Genomic DNA, 27,598 nt, shown 5'->3' with positions numbered 1-27,598 from the left:
TTTCGATTTTAGTAAATATTACAGAAAAATGATTTCTACAAACCTATTGTGTGAAAACATCCCTTCAGTTTTTTTTTTTTTTTTTTTCCTTTCCATGTGGAAAAGATTCTTTGACAGTTGACCACTGAATAAACAAGGAATTTTCTACATAACCAAAACTCAACTCAACTAAGACATATGCTAATTAGATGAAAAATACCTAAGTAAGCTACTTTTTAAATTTAAAACATAACTAAATAATGATGTGGACAACATATCCAATAAATTTTGACAATAAATTATATTTGCAATACAGACCTACTTATTTGGGGAAATTCATGATGTAATTAACTTGTCATTGTATATTAAAAAATAGTTTAAAGCAAATTCATGACGTTTTCGACTCGTCATCATTCATTAATCATAGTTTTAAGCATTTGCAAATCACAATCAATACAATGAAACATAATTATTTTTAGCCAAAAAAAATTCCAAAAATATCTTAACAAAGGTGAAGTCAACAATGAAAAAAAAGGAATGAGAGAGAGACCAAGTCTCTGTACTGCTTAAACCCCATTAACCACTAAATTCAATGGTATCTAAAACTTCAATTCTAGGAAATAATTAAGATGAGACCCAAAAGTGGCTTGGACTGCCTTTTGCTCCCACCTTTATTGTGGTAGTGGCTGTTAAGTTTAGTTAAAATAAGAACCAAACGTAAGCAAATTCAAAACCCACCACTAGAGTCCCATAATTTTGTATATATTTTAATCCATCAAACACAAAAGTCTATAAAGTTAATGATCTGATTACCAAAAAATAATGATTCTGGGCTTCTTAAAAGGTTTTTTTTTTTTGGGCGGGGGTTCCCCCAGATACTCTCCTCCATTTTTGGGGATTGTTTGCTCCCCAACAGGTCCCAGACAAATCCCAATGGGTCGGCCAAAAGATTTCCATGTTGACATAGCTTTTCTTGATGGCTTGTGCTCCGTTGAAGCTTTCAGTAATTATTAGATTGTAGATTCAAACAGCCTCCTTACAACTGGAATTTGGAATCTGTTCAGCATATAATATGAATTCCCACTAAGAGCCTGTGGAGCGTGTGGAGTGCAACCTGGGGGACGCTATTTTGTAGTATACTAAAAGGTCAGGCTAGGATGTGAGCTCATGGTTGTGTAATCATGGCCAAGTGGGCTTTTTATTTCCTTCAATATTGAAGCTAGCTAATGTCTTTCTGTCTCATCACTGGATTCCATTCAATTACCTTTCTTTAATCATGTTAATATTAAAATCTAAGAACAAGAAGACCTTCATGCAATAGGGTGGATGTAGTAAAAGACCAACTACTCTTGGTCATAGCCTAGCTATGGGACCGCACATTTAGTGAAATTTTTTAGGTCTTTCCTTTAAGGGTGTCAAACGTCTGGGTAATCAGGATGGTTCTTTGTTGAGCCCATTTAAGGTAAAGAACATCAAAAACATCAATAAACATCTTTTCCATCTTTGGCATTGTCATCAGCAGAGAAGAGAAGGGTCTGAAAAATATATATATCTATTGGTCACCACCTCAACCTTTGGCATTTGCCATCAGCAGAGGGGATCAACACTTCTCAACTAAATCACGTCATAGCATGATAATGAGACGATTTGAATTTAATTCCTTAACAGTCTTGGGCACTCAAAGTCTCAAACACTCAAATATAAGTGTCTCTTTGTGATATGACATAACCCTTATATAATAACTGACTCTATATAAGTTAATATGCATCTTAAACAAACAGTAGCGATTCTAATTCCAGCCAAATCCTTAAAATTTGTGGATCTATTTTGAAATTTGTCTCAAAACCATATTGTCCAACCCCATTTACTAATCGATCTCAAATTCAACTCCTAGAATTGTCCCATTTAATAACAAAACAGGTCAGTTCCAAATTATCACCCTTACTAAATTTCCTTAATGAGAGCCTATGAAGGAATCATGATTTAAAGGCTTAGAGAAGCTATTGTACTTACTAGTTATTCAAAGAGGACTTGATTGTGAAGAATATTCTGTGTGACTCAAAAAGTCTTTAGTGGGATTTGTTCATAGAGGGATCCTACATTGAGTGTCAAGGTTAGGAAGTCAACAGTGGGTGAATGGGAGCAAACAATGTCTTTTGACAGTTGCATGTACATAAATCTGTAGTCCTCCTTTTAAGTATTTTGGTTTGGGGATAAGGTTCTCACAGCAAGTGGCATAGGTGAACTCACCACTAAGAAGCAACAAAATGATTTCAATATAAGCGCATAGAGGTCATTCATGTGAGGAGAGACCCCCCGTGGTCGGTTCAGAGAACTTTTTTTTCTTAATATTCTCTTCCACTTCAAAATAAAAAGGTCTCACCCTCTCTTCGTTTTTCTCTTTTCTCTCTCCCTCTTGTGAATACATTAGAAAGTATTTTTGGGTTTTATGAAACCCTAATTTGTGAGATGATAATTGGTGGCCGACATTGACGGAAACAGCATGCTTTATGGTGGAGAGAACCGACTGGCCGGCAAAGGGTGAAGACTCTGTGGACGGCTTGCACTTTTTTGGAATTTCAGTAGAGAGAGAGAGAGAGAGAGAGAGAGAGAGAGAGATATTTTGGCTTATTAATCATGTAATTTTTTACTTTATTTCTTTTTCTTTTTTTTCTTTTTTTTATGGAATTAATCATGTGAATTGGAATTTGTATAATGACCAACCAAAGTTACAAAGCCACTGTCACATTCCTTATTGAATTAGTAATCATTCTCTCTCTGACCATTGCAGTTCATGGACCTTTAACACTTAAGTATGCCGAGAGGCCCAGAATACGATAATCACAATTCAGTGTTTGGATCGGAATATATAAGCCCATGAATTTTGTTATTCGTGGGCCATTGAGTTCAGCCCATCCCAAAAGCTCTCCTAAGTAGATGAGCTAAGTTAGGGCCCAAGATCTTGGAAAGAAAATTAGGCCCAAAATGGCCCAACCCATGTTACTTATAGTTGGCTCCCAGCCCATCACGTGATATCCACTTCCTTCGCATCACTGTACATGCATGTGTGAGCACACGTCACGGTCACGCATTCAGGTTTGACTTATAGTAAACACTGAGATGGAAGCTCGTATAAAGATATTTAGTCAATGACATGGCAGCCAAGCTGGACCCTTGAGGCTTTTTGAGATGGGCTCACTTTCAATTTGGGTGTTAACTATTAACTACCATGGGGAAAAACTCATTTCCATGACCCACCTTTTGTTCCATGTGAACAAATGATGTGGTTGTTATGATCGTTGCGTAAAGAGGACATGGTTTGGATTAGTAAGATCCGAAATTTCATTATTAATAAAAGGTAAAATGTTTTCCAATCAGATAATATATCATATGCCTTCACATTGATTTCTATCACTTTCTCGTTCTTTCTTCGAACATGTGAGCCCATGTGGATGATATTATTCTTTGCGTTGTCATCATTATGCTATCAAAGATCCCCACCCTCACTCCACATTGGCATTGTGGGGAAACTTCTCTCTTAATAAAAGTATTAAAAATGAAATGAGCGTCATAGACTATTGTTATAAGTCAAAAAATAAATAAATAAATAAACAGAAATAAAATTAAAATTATAGTTAAAAAAAAAATTAAGTTTTCCTTCACCCATGGAGAAGGAAGAATCCTTTTACTACTAGTGATGTGATCTTATGATTAAATACTTGTATTATCATTAACTCTCACCCCTTATTGTGTAGAATCAAAAATAACCCCTATGCTAATCAAAATATAAGATATCGATGGTGATGTGCGGAAAGAAACTGATTCATTTACAACAAAATCAATTTTAAAGGATAAATATGAAAAATACATGATTTTATTATTTCTTAGGCCCATGCTGCAAAAAAAAGAAAAAATGACAAACTATAAAACGCAAGGGGAACAAATGGGCTTCTTTACCCTTTCGTGTCCACGAGGTTTCATATTTCACATGCCTCGATCTATCCTGGCCCATGTGGCTTGCAAGATTTACATGGGCGTACTCTCTCTCTCTCTCTCTCTCTCTCTCTCTCTCTCTCTCTCTCTCTCTCTCTCTCTCTCTCTCTCTCTCTACATGGGCATCGTGGAGATTGCATGAGGGCAAAGATTTACATTTTTAAAAAAGGCTAGCCTATGCAATTGTATAGGATGAGTTGACATGCACCTAGGTCTTCTGCCTACAGATCAAGTTTCACTCTATGTAGAGTTAGCCAAGTGGAAAAATAAAATATAATAAGAAAAAAGAAAAAAAAAAAAAAAAAAAAAAGAGGAGGGTTGGACACACCTTTCTTGGAGTTAACGGTTTAACCAATGGAGGACTAGAACGGAAAGGGTGTTGTGGTCATTTTCCAAAGGAGAGAAAGAGGTTGTATACCCCAGCAGTGTGTCCAGTCATTTCCCTTAAAAGAAAAAAAATGAAGTGGGTACACACAAATACTTGAACTTTTGAGAGGATGCTTGAAATGGTAAAGGTTAACGTTTCTATTCCAAGATAATATTCTGAGTCAATATTCTTTTTGTTTCTATTATTAAGGAGTATTTCTGAAACTTAAAAAATGTGTTTGATATCATGCAAATACTTCTCTCAACTCTAAACTCACAAAGCCTTGCAGATTGGGCCGGCTACAAGGCCAAATTGAGCTGGTTTTTTAAAACCCTAGACCAATCTTGGATCACTTAGCATAGTCCATGCTTGCAATGGCCCTAATTCATGGCCTATAAACCTCATCCGAGGCCCAATCTTCTTGGGCTCAGCCCATTCAAGCCCGGCCAGGTTGGCCTGATTGACCTTGACCCCCTTTTTTTTTTCTTTTTTTTCTTTTTTTTTTTTAGAAATTGACCCTGACCCTATCTTTTTTCCATACATAGCTGGGCTGACCCTAACACCTTCAATTCATAGTTAGAATTATCCTCATCTTAAGTCAACTCAACTAACTATTTAAAGAAAAAAGCTACACAAATCCATTTATCTCATATTAAATATACTCAACAAATTTTCAAGCACATTATATACAAGTAGAATTTATAGTGTAACCTAAAATAAGTCAGGCTGGGCCCAACTCGAGGCCTCAACCATGGCCTAACCTACCAATAAATCTTCAAAGATGAAAAGGAAAAACTACTAGACCTACTCCAAGTAAATCTTCCACTACAATAAATAATGAGAATACTACTCATCTTTGTCACTGCCAACACATTAATAACAAGAAAGGAAAAAGTTTCTGCAAATTGTGCGGAGTACTTTTACACCTGAAACACAGTTCACCATTCCCTAGGACTGTGAAATGTCTTACATATTGCCCCCTCTATTTGAAGATTCGAAAATGAGCTTCCTCCTTTGCCCGAATCAATATGAGGGTGTCAAAAAAAACCCTTAACCTTACAATAATCTCTCTTGCATGATAAAGTAACTCCCCAAAATAGATGGATGCATAAGTCTATTGCATTCTCACCTCATTGTGACAAATATAGGAAGAACTATAACTATTTGTTTCCTTTTCCTTCATCCCTTAACAAAGAAAAAGTTGTCACGCTGTTACCTACTCACTTTATACTCCACTCATTATGTGAGTAACACACTCTTGACTTATACCCAAAAAAAAAAAAAAAAAAGTTTGCATCACAATAGCTATGTCTCTATAAACACAAGGTTTTCTCTAACCAATGTCTTTGGCTGTCTCAATGGATAAAATCTTTGTGTCAGACCTTGTTAATCCCTACTTCTGTTATTTTAAGCTTATGAAAGGTTGGCTAGCCCTTTTTCTTTCTTTTTTTTTTTTCATAGGTTTGATATTATTATGTGTAATTATATATATTATATATAGAAGAGAAAACATGATCAAACATCATGTATAAGATCGTATTATCCCACGTATTATCCCACATTGAAGATGCTCATGTGCCTCTCATTGGCAATGACTGCTGATATATACGTTCATTATCGGGCCCCCTAATAATTATATTTACGGGGCCGGCCCTAGCCTGGCTCTACCCTTGGATATCTCAACCATAACTCGTCTGTGGCCTCCAAAGCCTAACCAATGCCCTGTCGGGCTCAGGGCAGGCTCGTCGAGACAAATTAATGCCCCCTGCTTTATCACATTTGTGGTGATTTAAAAAAGATTAATTTTAGTAAAAAACCATGATATTTACATCTATGAACTACGGTCCCAAACTTGCATGTGCACTTATTAAATGTCCAGATTCCTCATCATAAAACAATTAGAAGATCACCAAGTTCCAAACTCGAGAATTGCTTTCTGGTAGAAGGATAAGTAAGTAGGAGCTATCTTCCACCAAAAAATAAAAGAAAGTAGGAGCTATCACTCCCAAGCAAGGATTTTGGGGACGGTATCAGTATTGGCAGAGGTATCGGTCTGTCGATACCGATATTGATCTAATATCGATTTTTTACTATTTTACCCCTGAAATGATCCGGATAACCAATCTAGATCGATTAGAGATTGGGGGTCAGTCTCAGCCGATATCGATCTGATACAAATTGATACGAATTGGTATGGATGTAACGAATCGGTGACTTTTGTCCTTATTCTTCAAAAAAAAATGAACTATAATTTTTTTACGATTTTGATCCCTTGAAATGATATTAGTAATAAATTTAGATTGGTCAAGGTATTAATATTGGTTTCGATTGCTAATGATACGATATGACCAATATAATCAATCTGATATCTATATTTAGAAACATTATCACTCCTGCAATGTTTTTTCCTCTTTCTTCCTTTGTGAAAGGATTCATTGACATGTTTTCTTCTATGAAACCAATATTAATGTTGCCAACACTTATACAAATCCATAGAACCTGGATCTGCAAAAATATGTCCACATCAATGTCAAACTTGAAGCTATTTTTGGTTTTCATTTTAGGATAAAGTTTTCCTTCACTGGTGGCCAAACGACCAGATGATCCATGCAGATGTGGCCCCCATCTCTCCCCCTATTGTACGTCGTCACGATGGGCCAAAGTGAATCTTGACCTTAAGAAAACTCGATCCTTTATTTTAATTAGGAAAAAGTTTTCCTCTATCAAACTAGAATATTCACCATTCCACCCTATGGTTCACAAACCCTTATAGGGTTTTACTATATTCCACAAAATACCCTTATGACACCTCTCACACACATTTGAATCCGTCGTAGTCAGTCAATTTTCATTCGAGTTTGGATCCCATTCCCTGTGGGTAACCACTCCACCTCATCTCAGACTATTCATGAGGGTGGAGTATTATAACTTTTAAGTGAGCTTAATTGATACCGATTGATCCATTAGGCCCAAACAGTTATAGAACCACTATAATTAGGAAACTCCTAGCTCTTTCCATTGTGAGAGTGTAATAGGATTTTAGGGATTCTATTATAAATAGAATGCTGACGGTCCCTGCAGCCATTACTTAATGCATTATTGGTTTTGAGAGCACGACTTTCTCACAAGAGTAAGTGCATAGAAAGAGAGGAAACCCTAGAGTAAGAGGCTGCAGAAGATCTCAGTAGAAGGACTCAACTTGCGTAGTTCGTCATTGTCATCTTCATGGGAGTAATGTTTAATCACATGGGACAGATGTTCATAGCTAAACTTACACATGTACTTCTCTATTCTCATTTATGATTCATATCATGGATGTCCCATTGATTATTATAGATATGATAAATCTATATGGTTATGTATTTTAAGATATATGAGTACTTTATTGATCTTGGTTTAGGGATTATACTCATGGTTAAATATCTTTTATGATTCTTGTATTCTAAATATTATAGGGTTATTCATATGTTTAATATGGTAAATGATCCCCAACAATTGATATCAGAGCCAAGCCTTATAGTGTTAGAATAAAAAAAAATCAAAGGAATTAATTTTGTATAAGATTTGGGTCTCAAATCATGAAAATCCTAATTTTACCATCACTTAAAAGGTTTCAAATCGAAAAACTTTCTCCACGAAAGTTGTAGAAGACGAGAAGACGGTCGCGACGGTATACCACACTTCATCGAAAACCTCCGAACATGCTGACATGCACTACCAAAAATCGACTGCTAGAGGAGAGAGAAAATTTTTTTAATTAAAAAAAAACTACGGTGGCGAGTTATCTCCCGGTTAACTCAAAAACTCGGTAGGATTTCCGAGTTAACCCAGATGTGTAGTGGGTTAACTCTTGGCCAACCCTGTTTGACTCAGTCAAAGGTTAATCGGGTCGTTGACCACTCGACCCAAAGACCCAGGGTTTGACATGGATTTCTAACTCGAAGACCCAAATTTTGACTCGAAACTAATATGTTCGAACCGGATTAGATCACTTGGCCGAACCAGTTGGTTTGGGCAAACCAGATTGATTTTGATATTTTTTTTTTTACAACTTTAAATGGCTCGTACAGGCAAACGGTGAAGAATTTTTCACCCTGATTTTTTGCGTTGAGTTCAGTTTTTCGTACTCTTCGTTTTGATATATTATAAGCCTAGTTTTGGTCAACTTGTGTGGTCTGTTTTGTATAAGTTACAAGTATGAGTGTTTTATGATTCTTTATGATTTTCCTATTAATTGGAATAAATAAAAGAAAACCAACTCATACATTACTTGCATATCAGAATATGAACTTGTTTATTATTGGTAATGATAGTTCATGCTTTTGTTTATGAATATTTTTTTTATTCATACTTAAACAATCCCACTTTTAGCTATCAGAATAAATTTGTAGACTATTGGAGTAAGATTGAATGGAATCCACCAAAGTGGTAAAGTTCAACCTTATTGTAATAGAATACAAATCAAAAGTCTTCTTTGTTTGAAAAGACAGAGAATAATGGTTGGTAGCAAGGTTGCTAATGTTTACCCAAAAGTAACATTATCAAAGAGAAGTTAAAGTTAAAATAAGTGAAAAACATAATAGAAAATTTTAAACCTAAAAGATGATATCCATCCAAAGATGATAGTATTTTTTTTTAAGTTAGAATAAGTCTCGCAGTAATAGCAGAAACTTGAGTGGACCAGTATGTTTCAGACCCAAAGGTCAGGAATATAGTTCCGATTGACACTCTTGAAGTAATTGATAATTGAGTATTGTAATATTTATTTTATTAATAATTATATGCTTGTTCTTTTACATAGAAAATGATATTTAGTTAATGTTTAAATAACCCTCAAATTTAAGCCATCAGGTGCAGTTGTAAGCTATTACAGTGGAAATGATGGAACCTACCAAAGTGGTAAAATCTAAGATTACTGCAATAGATTTACAACTCAAAGGTTTTTCTTATTTTCAAAGACATAAAAAATTATTGACAGGAATTAGATAATACTTGCCCAAAGGCAAAGATAAGCATAAATACAAGTGTACTCTAGGCAAACTTTAACCTAAAAGTTTTTATTTATTCAAAAGTGACAGTAATTTTTAAAGTTGCAGAGCTCCCACGGTCATTGTAGTTTTTGAGAATGTAGTTCAGTTGACACTCTGGTTATGTAATGGTTAGTGATGTAATATTGGTTTTACTTTTATTGATGTTACATGCATTAATTAAATATTGAATGGATTATTCTTCCTTGGGTTGAACCATTAAACTGAATGTCTTTAAAAGTGGCTTGAGAATAGAGGTCTACATATGCCTCAAATACTTAGTTTTCTATACTAGAAAAACCAAATCAATAGTTTGGTATTATGCTTTTAAAGTAAAGATTTTTGCCCTAAAATGTATTGGATAGTTGATCAATGAAAATAGGGTGGATGAGGGTTTTCACGAGTATGACCATAAGTTATAGATTTATTTAATGTGTTATTTTTGTATTCCGATTGGATCAATTCGGATTGGTTGGGTTGGATTAGTATCAATTTTGTTCAATCTAATACCAAGTTCTCAAACACTGTCATTGTTATTTAAAAACCTATTTATGAACATTAATTGATAAATGTTTGGTTTTCTTTTGTTTTTGGGCTTATATGAACAAGTTTATATGTATGTCACATTTAACGAATTGTGTTCTCCAATAAATGGATTAATTTATGACTGGTCGAACCAAGTGGGAGGATAGAATATAGATCTTAAGCTATTTTATATGGCTCGACCAGTGGAAGGACAAATTCGATATATTAGGTAACTAGTGGGAGGATGTTACTAGTAGAAGGTCAGTATACTAGATTGCTAGTGGGAAAATAAACTCAATGTACTATATTGTTTTTCATTCAAAAGAACTATTTTGAGTTTTGCATTGATTTATTATTATCATGAGATTGAAGATTTATTTATGGCTGAAATATATAGTAAATTCATATTCATGTCATTTTGTACTTGTATGTTTTGTTTGAAACACCCTATGATGAATAAATATATTAGAATTAAACTGGGAGTGAGCTTTCGCACATTTTATGTTGTATAGTATATTTCTAGAAAGCTATGAAAGGATTGGGTGGAATCCACTAAAGTGGCACATCCTATTATTTCGTAGGTTTTCCAAGCGTAACAAGTTTTTGACATTTGTCCAAAGGTGATGTCACCTAAGTTAAATAAAATACATGTATAGAAATGACTATAACTTAGAGGTTTCTAATTCCATATGTGATAAAAGTAATTGTATTTTCACAGTAAATTTGGATTTACAAGAGGACTAGTGCATTCTTAACCAAAATGATAGAAATGTAGTTACGCTTGTGACTCTTGTGTGTTTTATCTGCTAGATGTACATTTATTGTGTAGTTTATCTGCTAGATGTACATATTAAAATTTGTAGCCCGATTATTTGGTGCGTATGTTTCATACCTGAGATTTTTAGGGTTATTTGATCTGGTTTTAGCTTTCAGGAAACCCAAACAGGTATTGTTGTTTATCAAAGCACAATCGAAGGGAAATAGAAACAATTTTGTTGCCTTATTAAATTTATGATGACTTTGGAGTAATTTTGAATTGATTTTATCTTAAATTCCGTTATCTGAATTATTTATGTACATTTATGTTTCATTTGTTTGTGTTGTCCCTGGTTGTGTAATAAACACATTAAAGCACACACTTCTGTACATATATTCATTTTTAATGTGAAAAACATGATAAGAATGAGTGAAACCCACCAAAGTGGTATATTCAGATTAATTGTGTGTTTCCCAAAGTAAATGTGATATTTACCCAAAAGTGATGTCATCTAAGTTTATTGACAAAGTGCTCAAGAACCATGTTTTCTGACATTGGTGTTATTGAGATTTTTGATGCTTGGTTAGTGAGAGTTTTATGATCTCATTTAGCCAAAGATATCATGGTGACAAAAATCAAAGTTTAAAAGTTGTGCCTGCTAAGCAGTGCTTAGCCAAAGTAATTGACGATAAGTCAAGGTAATTAACGATATTTCGTCAGAATTTGTGAAGTATGACAGTATTTAGCCAAAGTCTGTGATTTATGGTGATATTTAGCCTAAGTCCAAAGAAGTGGTGGTTTACCACAGGCGATTTACTAAAGTTTATGATTTATGGTGGTATTTAACATAAATCCATGATAGTGGTGATTAACCACAAGTGGTTTGTCAAAGTTTATAATTTATGGGGGTATTTAACCTAAATCTATAGAAATGACAGTTGGCCATGGCAGTATGCCAAAGTAAGATATTAATTCAAGAAAAGACGATTTGCCTAAGTGTCGATTAATATCAAAATTTACTACCTGTGAGGTTTTCAAGGTAGGAGATTTGTCTAAGTGTCGATTAATATCAAAGTTTACTACCTTTAGATCAATAAATGACCTATAAGGAAATGTATATTTCATGTGATCACAAGTATGATATCAATTCCTTATATATATATATATATATATATATATGTTTTCAGGTGATTTAGAGTGATAGTTTTCTATTATTTGTAATATTAAATAGTTATATGCCGTATATTGAGGTGTATTTTATACTATTGTTCAACAGTAGAGATTATTGATTTAATCAAAGTTTGTTTGAGTGGTGTTCAGTATTGGGATTATTTGACCAAGTGTCAATGGAAAGACATCAGTATCAATTAGACCCAAGCAGTTATAGAACTACTCTAATTAGGAAACTCCTAGCTCTTTCCATTGTGAGAATGGAATAAGGTTTTAGGGATTCTATTATAAATAGAATACTGACGGTCCCTGCAGCCATTGCTTAATGCCTTATTGGTTTTGAGAGCACGATTTTCTCATAAGAGCAAGTGCATAGAAAGAGAGGAAACCCTAGAGTAAAAGGCTACAGAAGATCTCAGTAGAAGGACTCCACTTGTGTAGTTCGTCATTGTCATTTTCATGGGAGTAATGTTTAACCACATGGGACAGACGTTCATGAGCTATGCTCACGGGGCTTCTAAACTTACACAGGTACTTCTCTATTTCCATTTATGGTTCATTTCATGGATGTCCCATTGATTATTATAGATATGGTAAATCTATATGGTTATGTATTTTATGATATATGAAGGGAGTATTTTATTGATATTGGTTTAGGGACTATACTCATTGTTAAATATCTTTTATGATTCTTGTATTCTAAATACTGTAGGGTTATTCATATGTTTAATATGGTAAAAGATCCCCAACATGGAGACCACCTTTGTGGTGTAAGGATCACATCTCACGGATGGTATAAAATGGAGTGGGATGATTACATGCAGGGGAGAGGAACATGTTCTTTTCTTTAGTCGACTAAAGAAAGAAAAACTCGATCCTTGTGATTATAAATAAATTTATTTTTATTCTTACTCATTGGAAAAAGGACTTGCATGAAAAACTCAAGAGGCACAAGTTTAATAAAGGAATATAAAATGGCCAATTGATGGAGACTCAAAAACCACCAAACTTAGTCAAAACCTTTTAGTTGTAAGTCATCTATGTTAGAGGGTTATCAAATAAACTCTTTTCCCACTTTCTCTTCAACTCTTACTTTCCATATTTAGTTTTTTCATCTAAACGGAGGAGCCTGTACAGAATTACAAGGGCAATCATTCAATTATTCGTGTCCGAATTAAAGAGAAGATGAAATTGTTCTCTTTCGTAAGCACATATTGAGGCACACAAGCCATCAAGGCTTCCCAAAATAGGAGCTCCTCCAACCCCCAACTCTCTCTCTCTCTCTACTGCATAACATGGTTAATGAGGGGGTGAAACTTCATGCAAACCATGTTTTGCAGTTAGTTGTTGTTGTAATTTTGTCTCCCTATGTTTGTAACCATTACTATATAATTGTACATATAAGGATAATGCTCAATGAGAAAGACAACCATTTTCACTCCCATATTTTGTTATCTTACAGTTTGCACAACCTTTCTCATTGTTTAAACTCTCAACTGAGTGCCAAAACCCTAAATGAAGTGATTATCTCTTCATTGTGGGTGATGAAAAACTTGATCCTTTTATGCTTTAGTTGCTAGATTTTGTAATTGAGTTGATATTTAAATACTTTAGATGATTATGCTAAGAATCTGTTGTTTCTTGAACGTGGTTGTGGTACCTCATTCCATTTCTTTCCTTCCACTCGATCAGAGTGATCACACAGATAAAGGGCCAATATGCAACTTTATACCATTTATATAAAAATATTAAGATAGAAAATGTGTTGGTGTACGATGTCGTGTATTCTGTCACAGTTTAATCCATGAAGTACTAGTGCACGAGCCTCGACAGGACAGAACGGTGGTTTTTTGCTATATATTTGCAATGAGGTTTTTTTCTTTCTTTGTAATGCAAAAACTACTGAGAGGTGTAAGGATGAGCGCCGTAACCTTATTCTCCATTGATAGTAAAGTAGAATCTTATATCACCAAGGACGTAGACAGTCTTTCCAAACCTCATAAACCTTTGTGCATTGTTTGTTCTTGTTTTTCTATAACCTTCTGTATCACTTTTAGTGTTGCAATTCTACAAAATGTTCATTCAATTCAATTTTTGCCTGGGTCACTATAATCGACAAAATAGAGCTCCTTCTAATTGTAAGGGAAATAAAAGAAAGAGAAGTGAAATCTTATACCTCAAATAATTTAAAAAATTTAGATTCTAGAAATGGAACCATTGTTTAAATAGTAATATTAGTATCAAAATCCATATCGGTCTGGGTTGATACCAAACCGATACCAATATATATCATCTTGCATCTCCGGTAGGTTTACTTTATTTTTCTTTATTTAAATAGTTTCTTAGAAAATTTACCCCTATATATACCATTACATTGATACAGTATTTTTTTTTTTGTATGAAGAAAATAAATTTCATTAAGAAAGGAGGGTATGTAGGGTATGTACATCATTGTAGGAATTAAAGTTATAGAATAATGTTCTATTTGCCGGTACCCAAAAGCTATGTATCTCAAAAGTATTACAACACATCGTTTGTACGTAGATTTAAAACAAATGCCAAAATTAGACAAAAAATTATGTCCTTCCAAAAATAGGGGTTTCTCACATATTGGCTAAGTTTTGGTTCTATAACAGATTAAACTAGTCAATAAATGCCAATATTTTAATCACCGATGGAACTCATTACCACACAAAAACAAGGTGAAAAAATGGAAAAAAAAAATTCCTACATTATAGAGGAAGGTTCACCACTACACCATTCTAGGGTTTACAAATCCTTACAATATTTCCTTGAATTATCTTCGCAACACCAAAGGATGTGAATTTGAAATCGAAACCATTTACCGAAATCAAATCGAGCCGTTTACTCCGAAACCACAAAACCATTTAGTAAATGGTTCAGTTCTGATTTCAATTTTAAGACCGATTAATTAAATGGGTCGAGTCGGTTTTAACTGTTTAACCTATTGGTTTCAAACCAAATTGACACCATGAAAACCGAACCATTTAAACTGTTTAAATTAATCCGATCAACTGGTATAACAATTAAATATTTGGTTGTTTTAACAAAACATAATGGTTTAATTTAGGGAAGAATTAAGGACCATAGAGGCTCTCCAACAGTCTATTCAATAATTTACTCATATTATATAGTTATGTAGTTAAATCCTTACTTGTTCGATGCTTCATTTAATTTGATACAAGATTGAAGGATTTATTAACAAAAACAAATTTTAGTAAGTATGCAAATAAACTAGCAAACTGATTGCTAACCATTTAGAAACTATATGGAATAAACCATGAAACAGACATTGTTTAAAAATCATGGAATCGAAATCATTTACTAAACGGTTGCGGTTCCAAAAAGTACAACCGTTTAGTAAATGATGCGATTTTAATTTCAACCAAATAAATGTGAATCGAATCGAATCACACCATATACACCAAAACTGAACCAATTAACATCCTTAACAACACCCTCCTACATCCATCCAAAGCTGGATCGAGCTCGTCTACGGAGATTAATTTGGCGGAGACGATGTTAGATCGAGAAATGTGGATCGAAACATGTGTCACGATCAAATGGGAGATGAAGCGAGGGTTTAAACTTCTTTTTCCCCTTCTTCTTCTTCTCCCTCCCTCCTTTGGTCCAGTACCTACCACAATTCTTGCAGAAAATGATGAGGTTGAGAGAGATTATAAGTGTAGTAGCAGAACTTCGTGTTGAGTGAGTCGCAACATGGGCATTTCAGGGTTTGATTTGGCGGCAACGGACGTGCTGTCCAGTCTACTTCGAACACTCTACCTCCTGCTTGACTCCCCATCGCCTGAAAATCTTGCATTTCAAGATATCTCTCAGTCTAAACTCCAAAAAGACGTCCAACTCCGGCCAAAAATTGGAACAATTAAAATCTAAAAAAAATTCAGGGATCTTTTATGGCAAAATCTTCTCAATTTCCGGTGTTGAGTTTTTATTTTCAATCTCTCTTTCTCTCTCGTTCTCTGTGTGTTGCAAACACTGGAACAGTTTGAATTGAGAGCATAATAGAGAATTCGATCATTCGAACGAAGGACCGAAAATGGCCATCATACTGAGAAATAAATCCCTGGGTGTTTTTCAACATTTCAATCGGCAACACTCCTGTTGGCCCATCTGATCATGACATGTGTCGTGATCGACATGTCTCGATCTAAAATCATCTCCGCCAATTCTCAGCTAAGTTCCTCTCCGTAGAGGAGCTCGATCCTCTAAAGCCCCACAGTGAATGAATTCCTATTTACTATAGGTGTGGTAAATTGTAAAGTTCAGTGAAAAAAAAATATAAGGAATGTTGGACCAATGATAATGATGATAATGATTTTGTAGGGCAACAAACTTTCTGGTGCATCATAATCCTAACCCCCTTCTTTCGTTGCTTGTGCCACTACCATACATTCTCTGTGCTGCCCATTTCATCATCTCTTGCACCATCTGTTTGTACACCGCTGTGGGTACTTCACTTCTTCTCCAAAGTCCAATTCAGACTTCCAACACCTTCCGATACAGTGCATCCAGACTGAGGTAGAGAGGTCCCTCGTAAGTCGTAACGAGTGACCACTGTACTAAGGTTGATTTAAATCTTTTTGAAGGTTGAAAATTCCATCCTCTCAATGCTTACGACACCACACCTCCAAACAAAGTCAACAATTTCAAGTTTTAAGCCCCTACTTATACCGTTAGATTGGGATCTTCTATCTTAAAGTTGCTACAACAACCCAGTTCCATCCATTTTTAAGATTCTGATCCAAAGGGTAATTGGGCAGAGGCTACATCTTGCGCCACAGATAAAGGGGTATGAAATGACCACTGTATCCCTTCTGGGGGAGCATGGCCCTGGGCACAAGACTGCTCTTGAAAAAAAAAAAACACTTGCCCTAATTGTCCTGGCACTCAGACACTAAAGGGGCAATACGATAACTTCACCCCTGTTAATACAAAAAATTCACTTAATGATGTTTCTATACGGTGATGCAGGGACAACGCGACCAAGTAGCTTTGACGGGTGAAAGAAGAAGAGTAGCTGGCACCAGATCCTGGAAAGCGACCGTAACCGCAGCCCTGTATCTCCGGTCTATCAAAATCGAACGGCTGAGGGATGATTTTATGTTTCAATATAGCCGTTCAAAACGAATCTCCTATCCTGCGAGGGCTGCCTCAGCTTTCACCATCTCCTATTAATCCTCTTTGTACACGGAGCCTATAGTTCTTTACAACCCTGGTTCTGCTCCCCACCAGGCCAGGCTATCTGGTTCTCTCTCTCTTCTCTCCTCTTCTTTCCCTTCTGTGTTTCTCTGTCGAAGATTTGTGCCCTAGTTTCTTGATCAAATCATTAGTTCTCTGTGGAAGAGGTTTCTGACTTTGGAGGAGAGAACGAGATAAGAGATATTGAGGGAAATCTAGAAGACCAGACGAAATGATGCAATCAAGTAACGGGGCTGATCCGCAGCACCAGCAGCAGCAACAGCCACAGCAGCATCACCAGCAGCAACAACAATGGATGGCGATGCAGTATCCGGCGGCGACAATGGTGATGCAGCACCAGATGATGCCGCCGGCTTATCCGCAACACTACATGCCTTACCATCACCAACAGCAACCTACGCAACAGCAGCAGCAGCAACAGCATGGATCCGCCGAAGAGAACAAAACGATCTGGGTTGGTGATCTTCATTATTGGATGGACGAGAATTACCTCAATAATTGCTTCGGTCACACCGGCGAGGTTAGTTCCCTTTTAGTTCTGTTTTATTTTCCTTTTTTTCAAATTAAAAATCTCGTATTGATTATAATTGGTTGAGTTACCTTATCATTTCTTGGCTGATATGGAAATAATATGATTATGCACGTCTCCCAACCACTCAAAAAACCTGCTCTTAAGGTAAAAGGCTTGATCTTACGTGAATTGAAATAAATTTTATGCTTCTTGGAGTTGAGTGAGGTGGTTTTATGGGAGAGTCTGCATGTACTTGAATCTTGAATACTTTGTTGTCATACGTCTGATCCCGGTGTTGGGGGTGGGGGTGTAGAATACCTGCGAGTCAATCCTCTACTAGATGGACATGGCACTAGCACTAGAAAATTTATAATGTCATCATGATTTGTTCTTTATATTCTTATGTTGGACAACATTGAATAGAAAGGTTCTTGATTGAGTGAACCTCATTTGTAGCTTTTCATATGATGGCATTTTACATTTTCCAAATTTTCATCCGGGAAGCGGAGTAATTTCAGGGAGTGGGAAGAAGTGGTGGAAAGAATTCTATGTATCTCCGAATTGGAAATTTGCCTTCTTTTTTTCTTAGTCAATTTTTCCTAACCATATCTTTACCAGGTCGATTGGACCTGATTTTGCTTGAAATCACAATTGATCTGTTGGAATCTGAAAATTTTCAGGTAATCTCCATTAAGGTTATCCGCAATAAGCAGACTGGCCAGTCAGAGGGCTATGGATTTGTGGAATTCTTTTCACGGGCTGCAGCTGAGAAAGTTCTGCAGAGCTACAATGGCACTACAATGCCAAACACGGAACAGCCCTTCCGTCTGAACTGGGCATCATTTAGCACGGGTGAGAGGCGTACAGATGCTGGGTCTGATTGTTCAATATTTGTTGGAGATTTGGCATCAGATGTTACTGATACCTTGTTGCAAGAAACTTTTTCCAGTAGGTATCCATCAGTTAAAGGTGCCAAAGTTGTAATTGATGCAAATACTGGGCGTACAAAAGGTTATGGTTTTGTAAGGTTTGGTGATGAAAGTGAGAGGTCACGGGCTATTTCTGAAATGAATGGCGTATATTGTTCTAGTAGGGCCATGCGTGTAGGTGTGGCAACACCAAGGAAGTCGTCTGCATATCAACAGCAATATTCTTCACAAGGTATGTGATTATAACTATTCTTGTTTTTCAAATGCAGTTATAATTACAGAGGTCTTTTCTTATCAGTCTGTTATTGTTAGTCTAGGATGGAAATTGAGGTTAGTTGTTCTTCATCCTCTCCGTCATTTCGTCTTGAGTATATCACTACTTTTTCTTTAATATTTCAATATGACCCATGTCTTCTGCAACTTCAGAACTGATTTTTTGCGAAAACGTTTTCTCCTGAGAGTCTGTACTTCGTTGTTTCTGATAATTAACAAACTCTTTACATTTAATTAAGAATTGAAATCCTAAGAGTTTTAGGGTGCAACCTAGCTTTGTTGGATTTTTCTGTTGTTTTCGGAGACTACTTTCATGGTTTCTAATATTATACAATGTGTACCCTCATTTTAGTTGACAAGGTTTTTTGTTCCTTTTACCTCATGTTCTGAGCAGGAGAAGGGTTTTAGTTCTTATACATCAGACTTGAAAGAAGGTGAATTTAGTTCTAGAACTAGTGAATGCCATTTCAGGATTCATACTTTTTAAAGAGAATGAGACAAATGCAATATAGGTGAGTACAAATTAGGAGTAATTATGAGTCGAGATGAGTGTTGGTTAAGTTTGTTGTTCAAGATACATAAAGTAGCCTCCCCTCGTTTTCCCACTGTAGTTTGGTTATTGAGAAGGATGTTGCCTCTAGAGTTAAAGTTGGTGGTTGATGGAAGGGTGGATCTACCTCTAAAGTGTGGCGTTATGCATTGATCTAAGTTGATGGGAAATGTTAATCACAGGTAGCAAGGCTAGGCATGCTTTATGAAAGAAAGGTTGAACAACATTGGAAAATAACATGTTGGTGAAATGAGCATACCCAGTTGCTTAATTGACAGGGCTGTAGAGGTGAAAATAAAAGTGAATGCTGATGAAAAAAATGTAAGGTTGTACGTCTAGCTCAGGTATTGTTGTAGCAACTTTCAAGGCACTAAAAGGAGACCAGTAAGGCTGGACTTTGTATGGTAGATCTATGAGAGAGAAATCTTAGGTCTTCTCCTTAACAAAAGATATGGCTATTAGTAGACTGGTACAGTGACTGGCATTCAGTTTGTCAACTCACTCAAGTACTTGAAAACTTGTGATAAAGTTGGATAGTTGGATGGTGGTGAATCATGATGGAGAGACGTAAGTTTTTATAAGTTTCTGCATGGAATTTCAGGGAGCCATTGCTTACCTTGTGTTGTGTCTGCTTTTACTTCAGCATGTTGTTCTGCTCCCCAAATTTTGGTGTAGAAAAATCTGTGTTAAAAATGCCTGCTATGCGAGCAAACATAGAATGAAGAAGCTTCAGGGTCATCCTTGTGCTTAGTATTGATTCCTAAGAATGGGTTAGCATCCTGGAGTATAGGATCTCTAAACTTTACTTTGGCTATTTCGGCCTTGCTGTATTTTTTTCTTGATATTGATTGCGGTGTTAACATTAAATGTCCTGCTATTGCCTTTCTTGCAAGGCATACATTATATCGGTACTAAACAAGCAGCAAAGCTAAAGTATGATGACTTATGTATCCTTTTCCTGTTTCTATTGTTCCCTGATAAAGCAACTTGCTTATCTTGGTCCCAATTTCTTCATCTCTTTGGATATGTTCACTGGTTGCAACCTTGGAAGCATTGAGATGGTTGCAAAGATTCCAGACCAGATTTTGGTTATCTTATGCAAAAGTACAAAAAGTGCTCTCTTATGATATTTCTGATGTGAGTTGGATTCCGAAAGGTAATTTTGAAGTTTAATCTAAATTCTAGAGGTCTGCTTACCTCGCAAAGATTTCTTCACCAGTCAATTTAAGAGTTGGAGTTACTTTGACAGCACTAAATGAGATGTTCCTACTGATAAACATTATGTTTTGTACAGAGAAAACTGGTTTGGTGATGTCGGTGGTAATGGTTTTCTTCTAGGGATCGTCATGGCCAACCAGATCCATCTCATTGAAACTATCACCTCCTTCCAATTCAAGAGTTTGAGATGCTTCAACAGCACTGAATGTAATGTAACATCCCTATGGATAAATGCCATGTTGTGGTAGGGGAAATTGGTTTGATGATGTGTGAGCTATTTATAATTCAGAACATAGTGCTATAGTGTTATGTTCGTTGTCATGGTTTTCTACTAGGAATCATCTTGCAAACCAGACTGCCAGACACATATCACATTTAGACCAGCTCAATAAGAGGGAGAAAACTCTCCCTCCCCCCTTGCCTCTGTAGCAGTAGCTGGGATGGCTCATAGCACATGCCTTTGCATTCTGTCATGTTGCTGAGAAGAATAATATATAATCGTATCTTTCTGAAGAGAAGACTATGAAAGATTTTGTTATGATTGCGATGCAGTTGCATTATCATGGCTGGATTGACATGACTCAATCTAGAAACCCAGACTGAGAAAGACCAGGTCCAAACATAGATTTTGGTTCAACATGAGTATTTAGGAATTTAATTATTTGTTTGGATCATTCTAGTAATCCTTTTGATGTAGACACACATGCTGGATTACATTATAGAAGAAGGAAGAAAGCAGCCAGCACCGGGCTGATTGAGCAAGCCCAAAGCTGGCCTAATTTTGTCCAGTTCTGGTCCATACAGTAGGGCCATCGAACCAGCTATTCTATGTTATTTTTCTGCATTATTTTTTCCCCCAATTGGTGCCTTCTAGAAGTCTCCCATGCAGCCATCGATCCAGCAACAACAGCCATCAATAGTTGCCTTTTTCTCTCTTGCGAGCTCCCTTATTGCTGCCTTTTGTCTCTTGTGGTTTGAGCAGTGAAAGTACAAGTTGGAGTGTGGAGTTAGTCTTCTAGAAGGATCTTTTATTGTCCTATGCTATTTTCTCAGTGAACAAGTTAGTGTTTTTTGGTAGTTTATTGTTTTAGTCAATTAGTTTCTATTTTGTGTTAGTTTCCATTTTGGGATTCTTCTAAGTTTTAAGGCTGTACCCTCTACTATATAAGTGGATTTGTTATAACCAATTGAGAGTTAATGAATGAATGAAATTACAATCATTGATTCCTGAGAAATGATGCTTCAAACAGCTGAGATAACTATGAGTGAGAGACCCAGGATTGAGAAAGTCCATTCCACCCACATCATCCCATCCTGTTTTGTTCTCTTTAATCTAACTTTGTGAGAGAGAGTTTGAGAGTTGAATACAAGTTGTTTGAAGACTTGAAGACCCCCAGTCAAAGAGCTTGAAGATTAGCCAAGAGGGGACGCCGAAACCAGCAACCTGTTGGGGTTTTGACCTGTAATCGATTCTGGCCAGATCTCTCCAGGAATCACCTATACTTGCTAATCTTACAAAAATATCTTTAGTGCTGAAACTTATTTCCATTTAAACCTTACTTCATTTTAATTTCCAGAAATGCCTTCTCAGATCTAAATTGCTGTTTTGCTCTAGAATACTTTTCTCTTTCCCATAGGGTTATTAATTGGGCTGAGAATTGACGGGATTTTCACTATGGGTCCATAGATACCCAAATTTAGGGTTTTGGAATATGTGGGGTGGAATCAACGTTCTGCTTCTGATGTGAGCAATGCACGAAATTGGTAAGTGCAAGATCAACAAGAAAAAAAATGCACATACGCGAGGCAAGAGATTTGCATGATTTGGAGAAATCGCCTATGTTCATAGAGTGAGATACAACTTCTACTAAGAATCAAGAGATGAGAAAAGATTACAACTCATGTGATTAGATGCCAAACCCAAGGCCCCATGTACACCCTTCTTCGATCTCCCATTCACTATACATCTTCACCTTGGTTCCTTGCGTATCCATGTACACATGTTTTGAAAACTCGATGATATCTTGCCGAAATCTTAGATATTTTGGTTTTTTTTTTTTTTTTTTACCAAAATGAAATGGCATATGAAACACAAAAGTACATAATTTCGGTCATTTTGTTTCGAAATTTTGCTCATTTCGACCCAAAATATGCACTATTTCTTAAAAATTTCGGCCACCTCGGTCATTTCTTTTTTTTCATTAGACTAATTTTGAACACTTCAGCCATTAGACCCTAAAATGGCCAAGTGAAAGTGCGAAACACATGGAAAAAGAACATTGTTTTGGCTAAATTTCGGTGTTTCAGTGGTACACCAAAACAAAACGAGTTCTTGAGCCTTGGTCCTTGTACACATGTGCACCCACATTGTACCTCTTGGACTCTCACTTTGTCCTCACATCTTGGCTCCTCACTTGGATCATCACTACCCTTTGTGGTAGACACCTGCCTCCTTTTATAGATTCATCCTCTACCTTGTTGCTTTTTTATCTCGTTAGAGAAAACCTACTAACTCTCTCTTTTCTTCTTTTAGAAGAAAATCCACATTTCTTATTGACTTAAACCACTAGCCACTTCCACTCTCTTGGAAGACTCAACCTTGTTGAAGACTCCACTCTTCTATTTTTTTGGAGAACAAAAGCTTGTTGAAGACTTTACTCTTCCACTTGCTTGGAAGACTCAATCATTTGGAGGGCTTCACCTCCTCCACTCTCTTGGAGGCTTAACCCAACTTGGAAGACTCCACTCTCTTGGAGACTTCACTTCACCACTCACTCTCTTTCTTCTTTTCATGGTAGAGAAAACCCACTAAGGAAAGTGTTTGCCAACTCATATGACACTTTTACATAGGAGCTCGGACCCAACATGACCCGACACCAACAAATTTTCACTTTCTCCATTAGCACATCTAGACCATTGAATTATACCTTCAACTGGTCTAAATAAAAGCTATCAAATCCAACAATCTCGACCTTGGCTATTGTTGTAGCTACCTTGAAGACTTGCTGGAAAATCATCACATTTCAGCTGCATTATTCACCCAACACATCTCTAGTACTAGTACCTCGAATGGTTGACACCCACATCATTTTGGCCATATTCTTCACCCAACACATCTCTAGAATTTGTTGGTGTTGGGCCATGTTGGGTCTAAGCCCATGTGTGAAAGTGTCATATATGTTGACAATCACTTTTTTGGTAGGTTTTCTCTACCATGAAAAAAGAGAGCGGTGAAGTGAAGTCTCCAAGAGAGTGGAGTCTTCCAAGATGGGTGAAGTCTCTATGAGAATGGAGGAGGTGGAGCCCTCCAAATGATTGAGTCTTCCAAGCAAGTGGAAGAATGAAATATTCAATAAGGTTGTTTCTTCCAAGAGAACGGAAAAATGGAGTCTTCAACAAGGTTGAGTCTTCTAAGAGAGTGGTTAGTGGTTGAAGGTATTAAGTAAGGTGGAGTTTTCTTCTAAGAGAAGAAAAGAGAGAGAGAGTTAATGGATTTTCTCTGAGGAGAGAAAGTTAGTGGGTTTTCGTTAAGAAGATATAAAGCAATAAGGTAGAGGATGAGTCTATAAAAGGAGACATGTCTACAAAAGGTAGTGATGAGACAAGATGTAAGAGTCCAAGAAGTACAATGTGACTACACGTGTACAAGGACTAGCAAGGAGCCAAGGGAAGATGTTGAGTGAATAAGAGATGAGAGAAGGGTTTACATGGGGCCTTGGGTTGGGCATTAAATCGCAAGGGTTGCAATATTTTCTCTTCTCTTGATTCTTAGTGGAAGTTGGATCTCACTTTGCGATGTGCCTTTTTGCTGAATCATGTAAATCTCTTGCCTATTGTGTATGTACATTTTTTTAAGTTCTTGTCGATCTTGCACTTACCGATTGATTTTTTGCGTTGCTCACATCAGAATCAAAACGTTGCTTCCACCCCCCAACATTGAACCCGGGATGGCATTAGATTGTAGTTGACCTAAGAATGAGGATGTCAAGGAAGTCGATAGTGTATCATTGTCAAAAATTAGGAATTCACTTACTTGATTTTGTCCTTTAAAATTTTAGTAACAATCATGTCACTCCAAACCTTTTTAATTTGCATCCTAGCATAGTTGTCAAGGCCTCATCTAGGCACCAAGTCCCTTCAAAGTGATCAAGGCCTGCGCTTGCCTAGTTTTTTGCAACTTGGTCATTGCCCTCATCTCTGGTGGCATGACAACCATGAACCCAAGTTCTTCTAGGGGGAGGGAGCCCAGTAAATGGTCATGTTTGCAGGTTATATCTGTCACGCTGCAGCCTCATGAAATTGGATGCTGTGAGATGTTTCAAACTTGTTGAGATCACCTGTGAACTGTGCAACAATGGAACCTTACATTTGGAGCCATGTAATACTTATGCATGTGCGGTATTCGAATACAATGGTGATGTGATTTATCTGCAAAACAAACCTCCCCCTCCCGACCCCCCCCCCAAAAAAAAAAGGGTCTTTAAAGTTGTTTTTATATGGTATAAATGATTCAGTGGTGCTATCTAAAAGGTCAAAATGCTGCTTTATGTATTTTTTTGACCTGTGTTATTTGAATGTATTTATGTGTTTTCTTGTAGGTGCTTATGGCTTATTGCATGCCATTGAAGAGATACTCTATGATCTCAAGTTCAGAAGTCATAGTCCAGTCCAAATGAGACTTTTCTAACAGTATCACTGACAAATCTGAGATACAAATCTACGAAATTTTATTCACCCAACATCCCCACCCTCCCCACCCTCCAAAAAAAAAAGAAAAAAAAGAAAAAAAAAAAGAGCTCCAGATGTAACCTTGTATCAGGCATAGTTTTAGACAGAGTACCGTCTAGAGTGTATTCAGTTAATATTATATCCAGTGGATATTGGATGTGTACCAAGACAATCATGGCAGTAGTTAACTTATGGGTGGATTGCTCAAATCTGACATATGTGCAGTGAGATTCAAGCTCAATTAGGTTATATCTGACCTTTAATGGTATTTTAAATCCAATGGACTGTTAATATTTATCAAAAAAATTTGGATACTGTTAGACCTAATGGACAATCTTGTGGTTGTATATTTAAAAAGTAAAAGCATGTAGTAGTGACTTTGAGTCCAATAACATTAGTTTTAGTAGTAGCTGTGGTGATTTGCTGTCCCATATTCACTTATTTCTCTCCAGTTGAAGTTGTAGGTAGTAAGGTAATTCACTTGTATAACTAGTTCTTTCAACCCAAATTCTTAATCTTATTTATTTTCTTTAATTAGCTTTGGTGTTGGTAGGTGGATATGCATCAAATGGTGCTTCTGCTCAGGGCTTGCAGTCTGATGGCGATTCTGGCAACACAACTGTGAGTCTGGCTCTCTACTGTGATCCTGTTGAGAGTCAACAGAAAACACCTTTTTCTTCCATTAACCCATGTTTTATTGTAGATATTTGTTGGAGGGCTTGACTCCAGTGTCACTGATGAGGATTTAAGGCAGGCCTTTTCTCAGTATGGAGAGATTGCCTCTGTAAAAATACCTCTTGGAAAAGGATGTGGGTTTGTACAGTTTGCTAACAGGTATATCTGGGTTTGAACATGTCATGGGACATCAAATTTATGTAGCTGTAGTATCTTTTCATCCATTTTAAAGAACCTCTCTCTCTCTCTCTCTCTCTGCAGAAGCCATGCTGAGGAGGCATTACAGAGGTTGAATGGGACAGTCATTGGCAAGCAGACTGTTCGTCTATCTTGGGGTCGTAATCCAGCAAACAAGCAGGTAAATGGGCATATCAGATACTAAGAAATGATTTTCCTTTAAGGTGGTTGGGGTTTGCTGCTTAGTGCCTGTTTCACATTGTCAGTTGTGCATTCATCGATCAATTCACCAAATGTGGAGCTATTCTCCCTTTGTTGTGATTGCAAGTTTTCTCTCACTAAGTTTATGTATGCTATATTTTGACAGATGAGAGCGGATCCTAGTAGCCAGTGGAACAGTGCATACTACGGTGGGCAGATGTATGATGGATATGGGGGGTATGCTGCTGTGCCACCTCAGGACCCAACCATGTACGCTGCTGCTGCTACTGCTGCTGCATATGGGGCTTATCCAGTGTATGGAAACCAACCACAAGTTAGCTGAATAACACAATGAGCTTTAGTTGTAGTCATGGACATTGTCACACTAGGATCTCGTGCTCCATTATGTCTGTAGTTTTATGGGTTTTGTTGAATCATCATGGGACTCTCGTGATGGCCCAGAATTGAATTTTGACAAACCAAATTGTTCTTAGGATTTTATTTAACATTTGTTTGAAATTTTGTGAGGTTGCGGCAACGAAAGTTTCTTACCATGGGGGGCATGCTTCATTATTACTTTGATTGATTAATCTTGTTAGCCTGAATCAGTTTTTGAGGGAGTCTTCTTGTTTCTGGCCATGGATGCTCTTTTAGGATGTCAAAAGTGTATTATGTTTTAGATGGCTAAAGGTAGTTGAGGCAGTTGGACTGAGGGTGAATGTGGACTCCTACAGATTAGTGTGTTCTTGAGACTAGGGGATCCCCCAAGTGCAGGAGGGGCTTAGATGAGACCCCGAGAGAGGGATAATCTCTTTCCTACCCGGAAGTGATACAATGGTTTTTCTTCTTTTACTTGATCCTTTGGTTTGTAAAGCTGTAGCTACTCACAGCCGAAAAGGCAAAATTTTAATGGGAAGGTGTCGCGTTGATAAATGGGAAGTTATGCAAAGTGGGAAAAGCCAGGTATGATTTATTTATTATATATAATCTGGTACACATCTTTGCATGTTAATCTTTTTTATGGAATTTATCATGTCGTTGGCTTCCCGGTCTTATATATATATATATCAGTATCGGTGTCCATATTGGTCTCGGCCAATACAGATACAAATTGATTGGAATTGGAACGTATTGAGAAGAGAAGGGTGCGTAGGATTTTGTTTTGATTTTTGGGAGAGAAGACAAGAAGAGGAGGAGGAGGAGGAGGAGGAGGAGGATCTGGGTTGTGTCAATCGGGTATGGGTTGCATGTGGTCTAATGGCTTTTTTTTTTTT

The 27,598-nt window shown here is 36.7% G+C and overlaps 1 protein-coding gene across 2 annotated transcripts; it reads left to right on the top strand.

Moving 5' to 3' along the window:
• The first annotated feature begins 17,062 nt into the window (after positions 1 to 17,062).
• Positions 17,063 to 26,900, top strand: LOC122073633 (polyadenylate-binding protein RBP47-like). 2 transcript variants are annotated; one of them, XM_042638242.1, is made up of 6 exons: positions 17,063 to 17,582; positions 18,254 to 18,734; positions 25,825 to 25,892; positions 25,975 to 26,105; positions 26,208 to 26,304; positions 26,491 to 26,900. In XM_042638242.1, the coding sequence occupies exons 1-6, from the start codon at positions 17,274 to 17,276 to the stop codon at positions 26,665 to 26,667; spliced, it is 1,263 nt and encodes a 420-aa protein (XP_042494176.1). In that variant the 5' UTR covers positions 17,063 to 17,273; the 3' UTR covers positions 26,668 to 26,900. The 2 variants fall into 2 exon arrangements, with proteins under 2 accessions (XP_042494176.1, XP_042494175.1); XM_042638241.1 differs by having other exon boundaries at positions 25,810 to 25,892.
• Positions 26,901 to 27,598: the final 698 nt, after the last annotated feature.

Source organism: Macadamia integrifolia, chromosome 3 (assembly GCF_013358625.1).
Source record: "Macadamia integrifolia cultivar HAES 741 chromosome 3, SCU_Mint_v3, whole genome shotgun sequence".
Lineage (NCBI taxonomy): Eukaryota > Viridiplantae > Streptophyta > Magnoliopsida > Proteales > Proteaceae > Macadamia > Macadamia integrifolia.
Note: the sequence above shows the minus strand (reverse complement) of the source record. Positions and strands in the feature narration are given on the sequence as shown.